The sequence below is a fragment of the Myripristis murdjan genome, chromosome 21 (genome assembly GCF_902150065.1).
Source record: "Myripristis murdjan chromosome 21, fMyrMur1.1, whole genome shotgun sequence".
Lineage (NCBI taxonomy): Eukaryota > Metazoa > Chordata > Actinopteri > Holocentriformes > Holocentridae > Myripristis > Myripristis murdjan.
Window position 1 is genome coordinate 24,130,122 of NC_044000.1, and position 18,221 is coordinate 24,148,342.

General features: G+C 43.9%; 1 protein-coding gene across 2 annotated transcripts; it reads left to right on the plus strand.

Moving 5' to 3' along the window:
* The first annotated feature begins 3,849 nt into the window (after positions 1 to 3,849).
* On the plus strand, positions 3,850 to 18,005 carry etv5a (ETS variant transcription factor 5a). Of its 2 annotated transcripts, none has more exons than XM_030080700.1 (13): positions 3,850 to 3,978; positions 5,965 to 6,107; positions 6,356 to 6,449; positions 6,711 to 6,758; positions 7,493 to 7,543; positions 9,905 to 10,028; positions 10,231 to 10,533; positions 11,542 to 11,858; positions 13,636 to 13,698; positions 14,204 to 14,272; positions 14,634 to 14,803; positions 15,005 to 15,112; positions 15,832 to 18,005. In XM_030080700.1, exons 2-13 carry the CDS (start codon positions 6,060 to 6,062, stop codon positions 16,060 to 16,062), a joined length of 1,626 nt encoding a protein of 541 aa, XP_029936560.1. In that variant the 5' UTR covers positions 3,850 to 3,978; positions 5,965 to 6,059; the 3' UTR covers positions 16,063 to 18,005. The 2 variants fall into 2 exon arrangements, with proteins under 2 accessions (XP_029936560.1, XP_029936561.1); XM_030080701.1 differs by having other exon boundaries at positions 15,005 to 15,106.
* Positions 18,006 to 18,221: the final 216 nt, after the last annotated feature.

Below are 18,221 nucleotides of genomic sequence, written 5' to 3' on the forward strand. Positions count from 1 at the left end.
AGCGTGCCATTAAATTACTGCATATACTTCTGTCCTCTCAAAACAATGCACTCAGTCATGATATAAATATGTTACACAGAGCAAACCTTGACATAATGTTAACAGTCTGTTAGCAGAGCATGATTAACCCCATTGAAATCTGTTTTTTTATCTTTGTTGGGTCAATTGAACACAAACACACATAATCAGCACTGGTATTAGCTACTGATGATATTAAAAAAGAAAAAAAAACTCAGATTCAGAGAAGAGTGAGGAAGTCTGTGACGAGACTGATTAACTGAGCAAACCAGGAGACAATGGCAGCAAGAAAAGAGACACATTTTCCCCACACTTGTGGTTCGCTCACCTCATTTGGCCCGTAGAGACTCCAGCTGTCTGGGCTCCAATGTCCACACGCATTTACATTTTACCTTTTAAGCATTTAGCTGACACTCTTGTGCTGCTGCATAAAATTCAGCCTAAGCAGCTGTGTCAGCATCTGATCTTGCATGATTTAGGTCTAAATATGAAAGAGCTTATTGGAAACGTGCGGAAACACTGATAACATCGAATCAGAGAGATTAAAACCCTAAAGATCAATCTTGACGGAAGACAGTGGTGTTTTTCAAAATTATATTTGCAATTATTTTTGGCTCTGTGCGGTATAATTCCTAACATTTGGTTCTTTGTTATCGCAAATGATCTCATCAGAAATCTCACCTCAAATCTCATCTGAGGCTTGAGAGAAAAAGAAAAGAAAAAAAGAAATACAATGAAAACCATGTGACCCGTATTACATGGCAACAAGGTGCAGTGTTTCTAGCTCTTGATCACTGGTCAAGTGGTTGTGTTCGCATGTGTTCCTGCCCTATGCCCTCCTGGCCTTAATCTGTGGCCTGCAGCCTCCTACAGAGCCAGCGAAAGCAGAAAGAAAGAGAACAAGGGACAGAGAGGGAAAATTAGGAAGAGGAGACAAAATGTGAAAGAAGAGGGAGGCATAAAATTAGCTGAGAGAGAGAGAGAAAGCGACAGAGAGAGCATGAAGTAAAGCGTGGTTATACAACTGGGAGCCTCGCAGAGGAGTCTGCCTTTGGCTAGGCGTCTTGAGTATGGCTGCTAAGATAACAAGGCAGGAATTATCTCCCAATGCGCTATTAATAGCAGGCAAGTCACATCTCGTCCCTCTCTGGGAGAGCAGCCTGCGCCCCAAGGCACTACTTTCCCATTTTAACGTTTTTTGAAATGTGCAAATTGACAGACAAGCTAGGAAGGACTGCCAAGACACTGTGCTATAATACTCTGATCCACTTATTTAGTGTGCTTCATCTGCCGTGGCTGTTATTTGGTAGTAAGACTGTGAAGATGGTGCTTGTGGATGGTCTAAAACCTAAGAATATCCATGATTTTTAATTTCTAACAAATTGTCCCTGTTCATACCTGCACAGATGGTGTATTATATACTAAGGAAACATAGATTGGTATGAACAAAACGGCTTAGCTGGCTGTCTGACCTGCAAGGTGGGTGTAAAGTGGGGTAATGGTTCAAGTATTTAGGGTATTGTGTTGTACAGTTTACGTAATAATTATCCATTTGGATGCCCAGTGGCTGTTATGCAGGCAGGGTGTTGCTGAGGAGCAGTTCATGCTCCTCACCTTGCTTGGTAAAGATCAGGATTAGCCCACATTGCTGTTGTGTCAGTGTCACACTGACCCAGTAGTGCCTGAGCATAAGCCAGCATGGTCAAGGAACAGGAAATTAATGTTTTCAGTCTTGCCTTGCCTCCACAACAACTACTCTCAAACACAGAGCCCTCCAGGGAAGAAAAAAAAAAAAAAGGTATGCACCGGCATAAGCAGCATGTCACCCATGCATGTGGCACATTTATTTAAGGAAAGAATGGAAATGGCAACACAATGTGTTCACTCTTCACACGCCTCCAACCTCTAGTGACTGCCCACCACATCCGCATCAGCCGTACATACAATGAACCTGGGCTTTTGTTTTTAAATAGATATGTCCCTTACTTTTTAAAGCCTCCACCACCTCCTCCACCCACCTTAATCTTACTGTCAGTAGTTTTACCCGGCCTAACTGCAGCCACCGACTCTCACTTCCATGTTTCTCTGTACTACATCCCCTAGTGGAGCCCATATCCTGAAAGACAAGCTGTTTGCCTTTGACCTTCGCCCCCAGGGTCAGCCAACAAAGACAGCTCTGTATCCTATGTGACAACTATATTCTGTGTATTTGTCTATTCCTACTATTATTGCCTCGACAGCAATCTCATAAGCTCTGCATCGCGGCTGTGGGGATTTGGTGGGGATTATAGTTTTGGTACCAGCTGCTGGAAGTCCCAGGTTTGTTTGAAACTCGGTGATGTTTGCAGGAAGGGAGCGTATAAATACAGGACTCCTAATTTAGTGACTGACGAGGGTTATTTCTTCATGACCTCTAACCTTTTGGTTGTAACACCCCCTCCTTTGCACGCATACAAACACATACGCATTCATGGTCACGCACACACACACACACACACACACACATACAGCGAGGTCTTATTTCTTCTTATTATAGCATACGGTTTATGATTGTCATAACTTGGGAAGGCTTTGCATTTGTAATGTTATTTTAAAGAAGGAAGGCATTTTGTCTCACAGCTGAAGAGCACTTTTTAAAGAAATCAGGCGACATAAGATATATTTGAGCATTTTCATTTGAGATATAATTTTAAGTTGTGATCATAACATAGACTGACTTTTAGGATTTACTTAGAAAGAAAAGGTCCATGCTTTAAACATACATGTTTTAGGGCAGCAATGATTGTTGATGCATTTTTTTTCACATGGTATGTTTTATAAAATGACAAAATATATACAGGAATTATGTGACCACTTGAATTTTGTACAGTTAAATTTGATTTCATTTAAAAATCCAGTCAAATATAAGTCCTCAACCATCATCTCTAAAAATCTGGTCTTTTTCTCGCTAGTTTTTATAAACACTTAAGCATAAAGCAAAAGTGTTGACCTCAAGATACATGTACAACTCATGTTTCCTTGTCATATATGGTTATTTCATGAAAAAATCAGTCAGCTGATCAAAAGTGGGAGCAAAAAAAAAAAAAAAAAAAAAAAACTTTCAGTCAAACTAAATAAATGACACCGAGGAATGAAATTGGAAGGAAGAAAAGCAAACATTTTTAATAAAGCCAGTTATGCTAGGAAAGGGACTGTAAAAGGTTTAATGCAAAATGTATGGTTTGAGGTTCAACCTTATACACACCTGGATAAAAATTATTACTGTTTTAAATGATCTTGGAAACTTGTTGGACTCGCACTCCCATCCCTTAGCATTTCACCTTCACTTATTTTTCATTTTCTTCACTTTTTTAAACCTGTTCAAAGTTGCATTAAAATTTTAATTTTTACACTTATATAATACTGAAAATAGTCACCGAGGTACGTTGTGTCTGCCAGGCTAACAGCACACTGAAAATCCGATGTCTTTTATAATGTAATGATCTATCATTAGGATCCAGGGTAAGTCAGTGGGACACTGACATTTTTTATAGGGAACATCCAGCCTCTCTGTAGCATGTGGCATTTATTTTTCCACTGCGGCTGGCCCTTTAAAAGATCTCGGCAACGATGGTTGAAAAAAATGTGAATGAAATCCAGCCATTCATAAAAATAGGCCTGAGCTTCTCCGTGATTGGCTACAAGGGACCTGATGCATTATTCATTGCCTTGGGGCGAGTCATTGGCTATTGTTTTGATGGACACTGCCGACTGACCAATCAGCACCCGAGTCTGCGTGCCGCTCGAGCCCAGGGGAAAACCGACCGGGCCATTAACGAAAAGCTCAGTCAAGTTTTGTGAGTCGGACGGAGCGCATCAGTTTGTCAGCGCACAGGCGACTACACGACTATCGGCACATTTTTTTTGTGGATATTTTAACTGCATTCTTTTAATACAGGACAGGATACACACACAACCAAGGTAAGCTGCAGATTTTAGTCACGGCGAACCATTGCTTATGCGAATACCTGCTTATATTAGGCGTGTTTTTCTCAACTTAATTTAGACGACAAACCGAAGCCAACGCCATCTTCTCCAAGAAATATTTACTTTGGCAACCATTTTCTACGGCTTTTAATCTGAATGAGACTACGCGTTGCCAGAAGTGGTATTTTTTTTTAAAGTCCTCCGGCGTGTGAAATTTGGTCGCCATACTTCCTCCATGTTATCCCTGTGGATACTGGCTTTTTGGTTATCGCCGCGGCCAGGGCGACTGTTTGCGATTTTATGAATGGAGGGGTCAATTTCTCTCTCTGTGTCCCTCTCCCTCTCTCTCTCTCTGCCCCCCTCCCTCCCCCCCGCACTGTGTTTCCACACGGATCGAGTTTCACTTCATTGAGAAAAACAAGGGAGGAGAGGTGGGGGAGGGGTGGAGAGGAGAAGGGGGGAGTCGAGGGGAGGAGGTGGTGGTGGGTGGGGGGGTGTCGGATGATTTTCATCCCCCAGCGGCGGCCCCCCCAGCATCTCAGCAAAGCTTTTTTGGCTTCGACTGAACACAAAAGTTTCCTCCAAAAAAAAAAAAAAAATATTTTGCAGCGCTAGAAGTTGAGAGCTGCGGGGCGGGGAGGAGGGGAGGGGGGTTAAATAACCCGTGGTAGATTATCTCTCACGCAGCTAATTTGAAGACGCGTAGGTTCAAGCAGCCCCAGGAAAAATCGCTTTAATATTCATACACACAGATTTACAGTATATCAGTGTGTTTTCTTTCAACCTCACGAGGTATAACTACAGTCTAATCTTCCTATAACTTTTTTTTTTTTTGCTGTTTTATCTAGTTCTAAGATTGATATCGGGATTACTAGTCATATTTCTGAACTGTTTCTTTTTTGACGTGGCTATTTTTTTTTTTTTTCGCTTGGTTATGTAAAGAAGGCTGATGGTGCATTTGCATCCATCTTCAGAAACGCACTTAAAATGCCCCGCGTTGCAATTTAAAAAGCCTCTTCTGTTGACTTCACACGTACTCTTGAATGATCTCGTCTTGTAGGTTTTCAAAGTTGGTAATTCAGATGTTCCCGTGAGACTGGTCGTTTTAGTTGTATTTTAGGGGACTGATTTACTTTTTCTGACCTGTTCTCTGTGCCTATTAGACGCACATGCTCACCATATGAAGACACACATTTTCCATAAGTGGATACAATACTCAGCTCCCGTAATGATTGTCCAGCAGCTATCCTTTATTCGTCATCCATTAAGAGGAGTGAGTCATGTTACTCTGGTTGACGCCATGTGAGCGTACATGCAATATTAGTGCCATATAATAATGATGATGGATGATGACATTTTATTCCAAATCCTATCTTACCTGCAGGTAGTTTTATGGCTTTTTGCTCATAAGTACAGAGTCTGGTCCCTTTTTCAGGTGCTTCATAATACCCTATGACAAATTAAAACAAATTAAAAATTTGACCAGTTACGTGAGTTTCATTGATGAACTAGATTGGCCCATTTTTGTCTGTCTTGCATGTGAGCCTGCACCCTGTTCTGTTCTTGGCAGAGCCGAGGCAGGCTTGCAAGTCTAAATAATGAGGCTCATCTTTTAAAGTTCTCCAAGCTGATGCTGGTTGAACTGCTAATGATGCCCACAGATGGCTGAGTTTGCTTATATAACGCAGTTACTCATGTCACATAATGACAAAGTGTATTTACATTGTGCAGCTTCCTCTAAACCAGTGTGTTTCGGTTGAAGGAGGTGTTTGTTGTTGCAATAAAAGGCAGAAAAAAGACACGGGGCTTTTTGCAGCATCATAAAATTATGCACAGGGTTTTTACAGTACCAGCTGTGCTGCGATGAAGCTAGAGAGACATTTACTCACACGATAGAGGATACATCTCGCAGTTGAATATCAAATGGATATCTGAGCAGTGTTGTGACGTCTGCGTCTCCTCTTCTGCTTTTTTCCAAAGTCGATCTGATCCAGAAAGTGACCCAGGTGCCCTCGCTTTAAAGCGAAAACCCTCCCCCTTCCCCCCAACTGGGAACCCCCACAGACCCAGATAACATGGACGGATTCTACGACCAGCAAGTCCCATTTATGATCCCACCCAATGTAAGTTGACAGCCTCACATGATATACACACATCATATCCACACATGGCTCTGTACTGTGGATGGAGCTCATCATGATCATTGTACACCATGTCTTTGCAACAAACTCGTCACTGGATATACAGCAGGCCTGTTCAGACTTATACGTAACTCCATCAACATTGTGCACTGGAATCAAGGTGGTGTCTTCAGTTGACCTTTTGAAATACTGGACTGGGGTATCCTAACATGCCTTCTCCTTCCCTTCAGCACAAGTCTAATGTGGAGGAACCATCGTACAGCAGGCCTCTAAACGACAGGAAAAGGAAATTTGTTGACACAGAACTTGCCCAGGACACAGAAGGTACGTCACTGATGCAAAGTCTCCTCCGTTCTCCCTTAAAAGTGCATTGTTCCAGTGAGTACATGTGTATAGTGTTTATCTCCATTGCATCGTTGCCAGTGCTTCACACTGTAATTACTGTGCCGTAACTTGTAATTAGATATGGGGTGGTGGTGGCTACCAACAGTCAGTGTAGCTCAGCTATGATAGCATATATGATATTAGCAAAGAATTACAAATCTTTGCAACTTTTTTCTTTTTAACTCTTTGATATTCTTGCAGAACTGTTCCAGGACCTCAGTCAGCTGCAAGAGATCTGGATTGCAGAAGGTGGGTCTTAATTTTATTTTACCATAGCATTCCTCTAGGGAATTTCTGCTAGTTTTCTCTGTTGCATTGCCACTTGGCATAGCATGCTGCATTTGTACTCTATTAGGCATAGCAAAGCTATTTTATTTGTCAGCCTTGGATTTATTTTGTCTTTGAGGGAAATTCACACGGTCTCACTTGAAATATCTTTTTTAAATAGAAAGGAGCAGTAAATGAGTGTGATATTTAAAAATGAGGAAATACATCTAACCTGTTTGTCCTTTGTTTTTTAATTGGTGAATAGGATGAAATTGGGCAAGTGCTGTGATTAAAGATTAACTTGATGAGAATGTGAAATATTCATGTTTTCTGTGTGAGCAATTAGAGCGAGTAGAACAAAGTCCTATGAATGACAAACTGCTGACCAAGACCCCTTTTTTTGTCTTGCCTCAAAACAACTTTTAGCAGCATTTTTTAAACGGTTAATGCAAAATTGATTAATTATCTGTAAAAATATTTTTGTTAGTCATGTTTTTATCTCCTTTTTTATTTTTTCAATGTTGAAACAAAGATCTCTCATTTCTGCAACATATGACAGAAATCTGAGTCCAACCAATTTCTTTTTCCATGTAGGTTGTTTTCCAAGCTGACTTTTCACATAAAAATGTCAGTGTTGGATTGACAACGATAGAGAGCCAGCAGGGGTCCAAAGTGTATTTTTCTTGTGTGTGTGACATTCTCCTGTGTCTCCACAGCCCAGGTGCCTGATGACGAGCAGTTTGTCCCAGATTTCCAGTCGGATAGCTGTGAGTACCTGACTTGTATTATTCATGCCTTGTATTTGTAAGTCTGTATGTGTATTTACATTTGTTTTTTTTTTTTGTTTTTTTGTTAATTCTGAGTCGGCCCTGTGGATGGTTTTGGTGATCATCTCTGTTGCACAGCAGTGCTCTCATATGCAGACTTGATGCATTGTCTGAAACAAGAACTGTATTTGCTTCTTTTTGCTTCAGAGTTTTACTGCACAAAAAGGGTCTTCATTCTTGTTAAGTTACCAGTCCTGACCAGATTTGCTCCTGCTTTATTAAAGGGTGTTCATCATGCCAAGACCTAACGCCATTCTTCATCTCCAAAACATGGCTCTCCTTCCCTCCGTCCCTCCCTCCCTCCGCTCCTCCATTTTGAGTTTAATCAGCCGATTGGCATGGGGCATCACATGAGCCAAGCTCCTAATCTGATTTCACACTTTCCCGCACTCAGACCCTGCTGCTGGAGCAGGATAGATTCCAGTGGATGGGGCGGCCTCAGAGCTGCTTTGCCCTGTTGACTGTCTGCTTCAGCCCTTCTCCCCAGAGGCCACATACATCCCCAAAGCTCTCTGAACCCCAGCTCAGCTCCATACCCCTCCCTGCACCCTCCTGTTTGTCTCTGCACATAGCCTTTAGGCTGCAGCCAAGGGAAATATTTGAATTATGTTCAATGGAGCATTTTATGATTTTCCCCTCCCCTCTGTCTTTCTCTGAGTTTGTTTATGTTTTCGTCTGATGCGGAGGAGGTAGAGACAGGGTGTGGTCCCTGCCTGTCTTTGTCAGGGCTGCTGTTTGGGTCTCGGTCCATGTGGCGCTATGAGCTGCAAATTGACCGCTAGCCTGGAGTGCTGTAATATATTATTGAGGTTGATGCCTTGACATGTATGTTTGTATAGCGGGGCCTGTGCAAGGTTATGTGTATGTACGGTCGCTATAATGTGTTCACTGTAAAGTGTTGGCGCAGTATAGTTCTTGACCTTGTACTTTCAGTGCTCTGTGTGTGAGCAAGAGATGTGAGATTGGCAGACACTGCTGTGGCCAGGCAGGGGGCCAGCCTTTCTCACAAGCTGCCTATTCACCAGCCCCAGCTCTCAGCCCTGCCTGTATAGACTATATGTAGTCAGTGGGACACACACCACATGGCAGCCCATACCCATCTTACACTGTAGCAGACCTGGACTCTGTAACGAGGTGTGAGTGGAGAATGGAGGGGGGCACTTCCAATTTAAAGACCCTCACTGCCAGAAGTAGAGATTATGTGTGTGCACGCCTGTTTCATCTGAGCTGATACCAGCGAGAGGGGTGTACATAGTTTACAACAGACTCTAACACTTTTTACAGTGTTTTAATGTTATCAGACAAAGACAAATGTCCTCCCCTCATCCTAAACTGGTCCTAACTGGATACTCAAGCTGAAGCAGATTTGTTCTGTGTGTGTTGACCAATCAGCGACAGTCATCCTTGACGCCGCACTCCCAATGTTCCTGGGCAGGTGTAGTACCTTCCTTCCTCTCCTGAGCAGGGACTTTTTGTAGGGCAAAAAATGTCCCCAAAAATAAATTTAGACTCCCTGTAGAGTCCCTGTAGTCGACACAGACGGTTCCTCCGAATTTTCCTAGTTCCTGGAGAAAGTTCCTGTGATTTAAGCTCGGCACGTGTAGAGTGCCTGTCCATTAACCCGGCCCCCTGCCTACCAGAGTAAGGAAGGATGCCTAATCTCCCCATTATTTACTTTCTGTGTGAGGAGAATCACTCCACTCATTGGGCTTCACAGCGCACACAGGGGAGCTCACGTGCCCATTGTTAGTTCTCCTTAGGTCCATCAGCACCTGGGGTGGTTTATTTGGCTCCTGTTCCTCTGTGCCCAGGGATCCAGTTTCTGCCTAGCCATTATGTGGCGCCCCGGAAACTGCAGCCGATATGTGTAGAGCTCCAGCCAGTGTCTAATGGTTACAGTGTGAGAGAAGAAAATCATTCACAATTATTGAATTACAGCCACACTGATTCATGGGTATTGACTAGCCTGCCATAATGGGAATCGGAGACGAGAGAACTTTGATAGCTTGTGTGTGTACAGTGCAGTTAGTATCATGCTACCTAGTGCTGGTGGATGGATGGTTGTTTTCAGGCCTGGCTGTCGACCATCATTAAGGCCTATGATAAATGGCTGCTAAGTGGCTCTGTCAGTCAGGGGAATACGCAGACACTGTCCATGCATCCATTTATCCATCTATGAATTCAAAATGTGGTTAAGATAACCATTGTACTGATGTTTTATGGCTTCAATTAGGTGATATCTGCAGTATATCTAATGTGTTCAATTGTGTTTGTCTTTCCATATCTGCCTCTTCCATCCAGTGATGTTTCATGGCCCACCACCAGCCAAGATCAAACGAGAGCTGACTCCCTCCAAAGAGCTCTCTCCTTGTCGCCAGGACAGGAGTCCCATGCCCTACGGAGAGAAGTGCCTTTACAGCTACAGGTATCCTGCGCCTCCTGTGTATTATTGTGTTGGTTTAGTATGGTGCCTGTGTCACTATGGCTATTTTCATTTTATAAACACAACTTGTGCAATTTGCAATCAGAATAAAAGCACTCACTGAATGGCATATTGATTATACCATTCTGACTGATAATGCTATTACTTCCTGTTGTTAACCTTTGCCCAATTTCTCCCCCCTCAGTGCCTATGACAGGAAGTCCACTCCTGGTTTCAAGCCATTAACTCCTCCCTCCACACCCGTCTCTCCTTGCGGCCCCACCAGCGCTGCAGGAACACACCCACTCAGTGAACAAAACCCTCCCCCCCACCCCCACGTAGCCAACCAGACTCCAGGGCCACGTCCACTGCATGTACAACAGCCTATAACAGCAAACGCTGGCCCTGCTAACCAGCGACCACTCCAGCTCCACAGCCAGAGCCCACCCTTCGCTGTGCCCTGCCCACCGATTAGCCAGGATGCCAACAACTTCAGCCCCGAGCACAGGTAAGCAGTCACATTCAGTTTATTCCAACTTTGTTTTACATTATCCCTGTCAGTAGATAAATACTGGAGTCTAGGACAACATAATGATGGCCTGCTCTGCCAATCTGGAGACTTGGGAACAATGTGAGCAAGCACAGTTGGGATTGTGTTACCATTTTTGTACAATGTGAAATGGCAGTGCTGTCTAACTGCTTAATAGCCAAAGACTCTGTATATTAAAGTCCCAGCCCTGCACTCAACTGTAAATATACTTCTCTATATGAATTAATTTTTACACTAAACATGGATATGTGCACATGGCCTACCCACATGCTGTCGTAATGACAAGCATAGGGGTCAGTGGTGTTCCTACATCAGCCATATGACCTTTTGTGAATGCTGACTTGAGGGGTGAAGAGGTGCATTTATGCTTCTTGAATGTATTGGGGGAGGGGTGTTACAGACCACAAAGACTGCTGGGACTAGTGGCGGCATGTGCCAGCAGTGCAACAGCTTCTCGTTTGGATCCTGTTCAGCATCTGATCCTGTGAGAATGCCTTTCACAAGGCCATACACATTCTCCCTCTGCACTGCCATCACCTCCCCAACCCCCCAAACAGCTTTCCCAGTGACCTGTGATCATATCCGCTTGTGGATGCTCTGCATCACAGGGCATTTCATCAGCTTACACAGGAACAAATATGGCTATGCGCAGCCTTTGGCACCCTGTCTGAGGAGCACTATCTTCACAACAGAGTTGACACTCTTTATATGGCTGTGGGACACTTGCCCTTAGTGACTCATTTACAGCTTGTGTTTGCAAGCTTGGTCGCAGTTGCCAAGCTAACTTGGTGTCTTCTTGCTCGGAAGCTATTTGATTGGTTTGGCGTCTGTGACAGGTAGACTAAGGAGCTTTAGACGACCAAAGAATTTTAAAAACCAATGTGATAGCACTGCTTTCCCTTTACACCCCTAATTTGCCCATATATTATATTTTCAACATCTCTTACCCGTCTTCTTCATTTTTAGATTCCAGAGGCAGATGTCCGAGCCATGTCTACCCTTTCCCCCATCAGAGAGTCAAGCGCGCCCCCAGTTCCTGCCTCAGCCCCCCAGCAGCAACAACAGTCTGCCACGCGATGGCCGGCCACCTTACCACCGGCAGATGTCAGAGCCCCTGGTCGCCGTGCCTCCTCAGGGTTTCAAGCAAGAGATGCTTGACCCACGATACAGCGAGCAAGGTGTGCCCACCATGGGTCCACCAGGACCAACCACGGGCCAGCGTCAGGCTGCTTTCCACCCCATGGCCATCAAGCAGGAGCCCCGGGACTTCTGCTTCGATTCTGGTGAGTGGCATGGATGGAGAAGTGTGGTTGTTTGACCAGGCCATCACCTCCTGACATCTGTAAATCCTTCTGTGTATCAATCTGTTTCCCTTTATTTGCTCTTTGAATAAAGAAGTATAGATCTAGCTGTGAGAGTAATTGTCAAGAGCTGCGTGCAAGTAGAATGGGCAGAGGGTGAGGAATGTGCCTGGCCCTGTTTGTTCTGGGCACTGACACATGACTGTGAGTTTTAGCGTGCAGTAGAGCCCCAGGCACACACGCGTATGCACACGCACACACACACTAAGAGACTCAAAGTCCTCAACTGCATCATTCCTCCCTAGTCACGCCAGTAAAGTAAAAGTGGGTCTCTTAGCTCTGCCTAAGCCTCCAAGGGCAAAAAGTAAGTGGGTCATCTAGCCAGGTTCAGAGAAACTTCTTCACTGGGCGTACCTGGAACGGATCTAGGCCACTGCCCACACAGGGCTTAGTAACCTGCAATAGAACAAGTTAACACTAAGAGACAGAGAAATTCTGGATTCAGACACTTGTATTAAAAACCCAGGAGGCCAAATTTTGCCACTCCTCCCCAAAAAGTCTTGTTACACAATCAGAACAGAAGTGTGCTCAACTCAAAAGGTATAAGTCAAACAAGTGACAGCAACTGCGGTTACTTTGTTTGATTCTGACGCCCACACACCCAGCTGCTGCAGCAAACTCTGCCTCTCTTTCTCTCTTTTTCTCTCTTGTTCACTCTCATGCTCAACATTCACTTTCAACTCGGTGTGGGACATGCAGGCAGGACAGTGATGTAATGACAAATCCTCTTAGCTTCTTATGGCCTTTAAATACTTGCGTCACAGAGGCCTAGGGTCTCTGGATGGATGGGAGATGTGCATGTTTGGTATGCCATCATGGAGCATTTTGTTTCCCCTGAGTGATAGTGCTGGGACAGTACTAAAGCAGATGTATGTTGTTTCAGATGTTCTAAATCCATACACCCATGTGAATGAGATATAAATACAATTTCAAAAGTGTCTCTCTGATTCCCTCTCACTTGTCTTCTTAGCAACATGTCTGGAAAGATTCAGTGTCTATGATTACTCCCTGAGGACTCTTTTCTGAAGTAATGCATTAAGAGGGGGTGCAGACAACAAGGCACATGGCCTGATGGAAACACTTGCTCAAGATTGATCTCTGGTTTTCTTATCAGTAGACAGGAAACAGAATAATGGGGGAGTGGTAGAGGGGACAGAATACACTGCAGGGACACAGCAAACAGAAGACAGGCCTTGACTCCTCGGGGGCGACTGGCGTAACTTGATTGTCATTGAGATTTAATACAGCGACCCTGGTGCTAATCCTATTTCGAGGCTGGGTGGACATGCAAGTGATGTTGCGTGCTGTGTAGTGCACTCAGATCTGGCTTAGTTCGCTCCCAGATGCGTGTGTGTGGGAGTGGGCTAGGCATTTTTCAGCCCAGCTGTTGCATCAATGCCAGTTGTATAAGGAGCTGCCAGTGGAGACAGTCTACCACCATGTGACTTGGCAGTTTATAAAGCTACATTTGTCAGTGTAACTTCACACACCAGTATAGCTTGCCCAAATGTCTCCACTCCAAACATAGAGCAAACAATCTAAAGTTCATGGATGTCAAAGCTATGTATCTATATACTCGCGTGGTGGCTGTGGTGCAAATATGCCAGATGTCAGATGTGAGATGTACTGGACATGTGATATGACATTTAGGTTGGGATGTCTCTGGTCTAAATATATACCCATCTTCTCTGTGTTGCAGAAGTGCCTAACTGTCAGTCATCCTTTGGAAGAGCAGGGAGCTTCTACCAAAATAACCATGAAAGTAAGTATCTGAATGCATATACTTGAGTGTTTCTTTTATGTCTTTTATAATTGCGTACATTTATGGCTTCCATCAGCTTAAAGCCTTGTGACTTTTTCACAATGTTTTACTGTGACCCTAGTCTTGTGTCTTATTGAGCCACTGAAAGCTCAGTAGGGGTCATTACTGGGTAAGAGAATAGAGGAGGTCAGCAGCATTCAAATGACATCTCAAGGGGAAGCGATCCTATCAATGAATCCTGTTTAGCTCTTGCACACGCAGTGTGCATCTCACACAGTAGCAGCAGCTGCAGCTGCCTGCACAGGCTTAACCACAGTAGAATTTTCCATTCTTGGGAAGCTGCCCAGCTATATTGCTTTGTGCGCAGTTTGGATCCTGGTGTAAAACGTGGTCACTGGCCGTTGTGTCAAAATGAAATGTTTCCCACGCCCACTCAAGCTGTTGGACTTTATCAGATGAACTTATTTTTCTGTATTTTCTCTCTCTTTTTTTCCCCCAATTACAGGCTTCTCCTTTGACAGAGATACTCACCTGTACTATGACGATACCTGTGTGGTCCCCGAGAGACTGGAAGGTGAGATTGCTTGAAACTGAACCTAAGGAAAAAGAAAGTTAAATTAGAGTTTGCAAGGGGGATATTGACATGAGCAGAGCAAACATACTAGATAGAGTAGCATCTATCCTTTATATTACTTGCATACAGTTGGCATGAAGGACGGCTGTAAAGAGTTGTAAATGGTCATGATGAAATGTTGCAGAATAAACAGCCAGTCAACTGCACAGTCACCAGCTGCCAGGAATGTCTCACCATACTGTGGTTGTGGTGGACTACAATGTCAATTGACACTTTTCTCTTCTCTCCCTCTTTCACTTCTTTCTCTTTGTCTCTTCAACTCCCTCCTCTTCCTTCCCCCTCCCTCTTCTTCCATCTAAAGGTAAAGTAAAGCAGGAACCTTCTGTGTATCGCGATGGACCTCCCTACCAGCGACGTGGCTCCCTGCAGCTCTGGCAGTTCCTGGTCACTTTGCTGGATGACCCAGCCAATGGCCACTTCATCGCCTGGACTGGTCGTGGCATGGAATTCAAACTCATTGAGCCTGAAGAGGTCAGTCACCACTGTGTACAACTGAATTCACATTTTCTCTACAGATTTATATACCTAAACAATACATTTGCATTTAGTTCTTAATTATGATTGAGTAGCATGTTTGTGATTTCCTTAAAATTCTTCCATTATGGAGCAGTAATGCACATGCCCATGCACTATATCTAACAGCAGCTCCTCTTGTGTGTTTTGTGGCCTCAGGTGGCACGCCGCTGGGGCATCCAGAAGAACAGACCGGCTATGAACTACGACAAGCTGAGCCGCTCACTGCGCTACTACTACGAGAAGGGCATCATGCAGAAGGTAAAGGCAGGTTCACCCTTTTCTTCTACTCTCTCCCTCCACTCGCATCCCGTATTTCCCCTAGCAACACCATGCTGTATGGAACTAAAATAGTGTAGATAGAGATATTTGAATACAACCTTGGGGGCCTCTGCTGCAAGGTCTTAACACAGCCAGTGGCTAAGCAGTTTCGGTGAATCCTGCCCTGCAGGCAGAGAGCAGTTGGTCTTCATCTCCCCCTGCAACTGAATTCATTAGAGCATGTGTCTGTAATTGGCCTAGTACTTTGAGGACTCATGGCTCAGGTTTCAACCAGTTTATCAAAGTCAAGACCACTGACACAGACCTTGTCTGCAAATGGGTATGGATCAGTTTGGCCCTTAGAGAATTCCAATTTACATTTGACACTGTTTTTAGTGCACAACATATTCAGCGCTAAAACTAGATGCTTACCGCCCAAATCTTTACTATATCTAATTACAAACTTTTACAGTATTTTTATGTACAATTCTCTTTTGGATCGATTAACACAGAGGGTAAAGCACTGGCATAAGGCTGTTGTAAAGTCAGGTGATAATCCCAAACAGGAATTGCTCTCCTGGTTCACAAAATAATATGTGTACGTTGAAGATGCAAATGGGTGTTTCACATTGTAAGGTCAGTTATATTGAAGTGCATTATTGTAAAATGTCAGGCACCATTAGAAAAGGCTCTCTAATGTCTCTCTTTGTCAATCTGTTTCCCAGGTGGCAGGTGAGAGGTACGTGTACAAGTTTGTGTGTGATCCCGAGGCTCTGTTCTCCATGGCCTTCCCCGACAACCAGAGGCCCAACCTGAAGGCTGACCCCGACAGCCTGCCAGGAGTGGATGACGACACGCTGCCCCTCACCCACTACGACGACACTGCCCCCTATCTGCTGGATGCCGGAGAGCAGTGCGTGGCGGGCTTGCCCTTCCCGGACGGCTATGGCTACTAACATGCAGTGGGGTCCTGACACATACACACATGTACTCGCAAACAATCCCAAAGTCTTGAGAAACCCACTCTTAAAAAGTCCAGAGCTGGAACTGCTGAGCAGCCTGGAACAAAAACCTGGCCCTCTCCCCTTTCGTCGTTTCTTCTCCTCCCCGGACTGCCCACGTACAGATTAAATCTCCCCAGCTAAGAATGAATGAGCAAAAAACCTGCAAACAACCAACAGCTTGTCCATGGCATCATCATAGGAGAGAGAAAGAAATAGAGAGAGAGAAAACGGGAGAGGGTTGCAAAAAAGTAAGGGTGGATTGGACTCCAGCAGCTCTGCCCACCTACTTGCGCCTTAAGTTAGGTAAGGCAAGGGGCTGCTGTTGCTATGGAGACCAAAAGGAAGCAAAGCCACAGGCCTGCAACTTTGAAAGGACTGCCAGACCCCCTTTGTGCAAGACTGAGAGTTGTTGCAATTCTGATTTTGTGACAATCTGCTTTTCTTAAAAACAACTGAATAACCTATAGAGTAAAAAAAAAAAAAAGTTTTAATTCTGACAAGATATTCTAAATGCAGCACTATTCTGTAGCTGCCTTTTTTGAGTCCCCACATTTTGCTGTCACCACATCTGAACTATAAGATATGTGAAAGGGCTTTAATTTGAAAAAAAAAAAAAGAAAAAAAGAAGAAGAAGTTTTAAAAACAAACACATAACCCACAAACCAGTTTTTTTTTCTGTAGATATGACAAAAAACTTTTTTGGTTTTTAGTATGCCAGCTTTTCTACAATTTAGTTGGAGAATTTAGTTACCTAGAAGTCCTAGCCCTTAACCGGGTCGTCGCTGTGTTTCAGGCTTAGTTGGAAGGGCTGCTCTCCTGCGTCAGTGTTGTGTTCTTTTATCCCTTCGCTTGGCTGCTCTCACCTGTGAGTGAAAGGTCGGGGCTAGAGATCGAGCCATTGCATCTGCTTCACTTTACTAGACTGCACCCTACACTCCCTTAGAGTACACTCGACATCTCTTTGTTTGTCACTATTGGTTCCTTTATTGGTGAAGTTTAAAACTGATTAGTGCTCCATCGCCTCCATTTCAAAAGGGATACATAAGTACATATTTTCCCAGAGGCTTTGAAGATTTATACATGCCTAAGAAATTGTTATGTATGTATATGGTCACATTGTTCCTTTTTTTTTTCCTTTCTTTCTTTCTTTCTTTCTTTTTTTTTTTTTGTATTTCTATCCGGGTGCTTAATGTTTTCTCGGCAGTGTACTAGTTCCTCTGATGCACCAGTATGGCAGGAGCATCGGGACCTTGCATGCAAAAAGGAAAAGGGTGATATTTGACACCTTTTCCTCGGACTCCTCTCTGCCAGTCACAAATTGTCAACAAGAGACCTCTGCTTCTCTTTGCATGGTGTACTCAAATGAGACTGTGTGTCCACTAACATATCGCTTTACTCTCTTTGGACAAAGACGACATTTGTGATGTTCTCTGCTTTTTTTTTTTTTTTTTTTTTTTTTTCTTGTTTATGGTCTATGTTGTTTCTAAATGGGGAAAAGACAGACTTATATAAAGTATATATTTTTGCTATAAGGCTGCCTATGTTTTGATTTTAATGTATAAGCTGTATAGTTATGCCTATAACAGACATGTACCTTCTTAAAAACCAATTTGGATCCCTGTGACGCTATTACTGCAGACTGTTTCTTTAAGAGGCCACTGTATTGGGTTGGAAAACGGATAAGAGGATATTATTACCTTGGCTGTAAAGTTTGTGTGTAAAGGCCTGGCTCCCAGCAAAGGCTACGGTGAAGAAATATATCATCCGATCCACCCATGCACAGGGATTGTCTGCACTTGTATAGGCTTAAATCTCCTCCCCTCACAATGTGTATCTTACACTGCTGAGTTTATGATCATCTGTACTGGGTACAATAAACAGTCCTATATGCTTCACTGCCTGCGGTCCTGGTGTGTTTCATCATTTTCTCTCCCACAGCCCCTGCATGCAGTCAGTCAGCTGATGAGCTGCTGTGGTCTAGCCGTCACTGTGCTTGACCTGGCTGATTACCGAGTCACATGCTTTTCCTGAATCTTTCTGATAAATTTCTGTGTAAATGATTGCCGTCATAACCTGGAGGAAATGCTGTGTTTGGCAAATGGCTGAGTAGC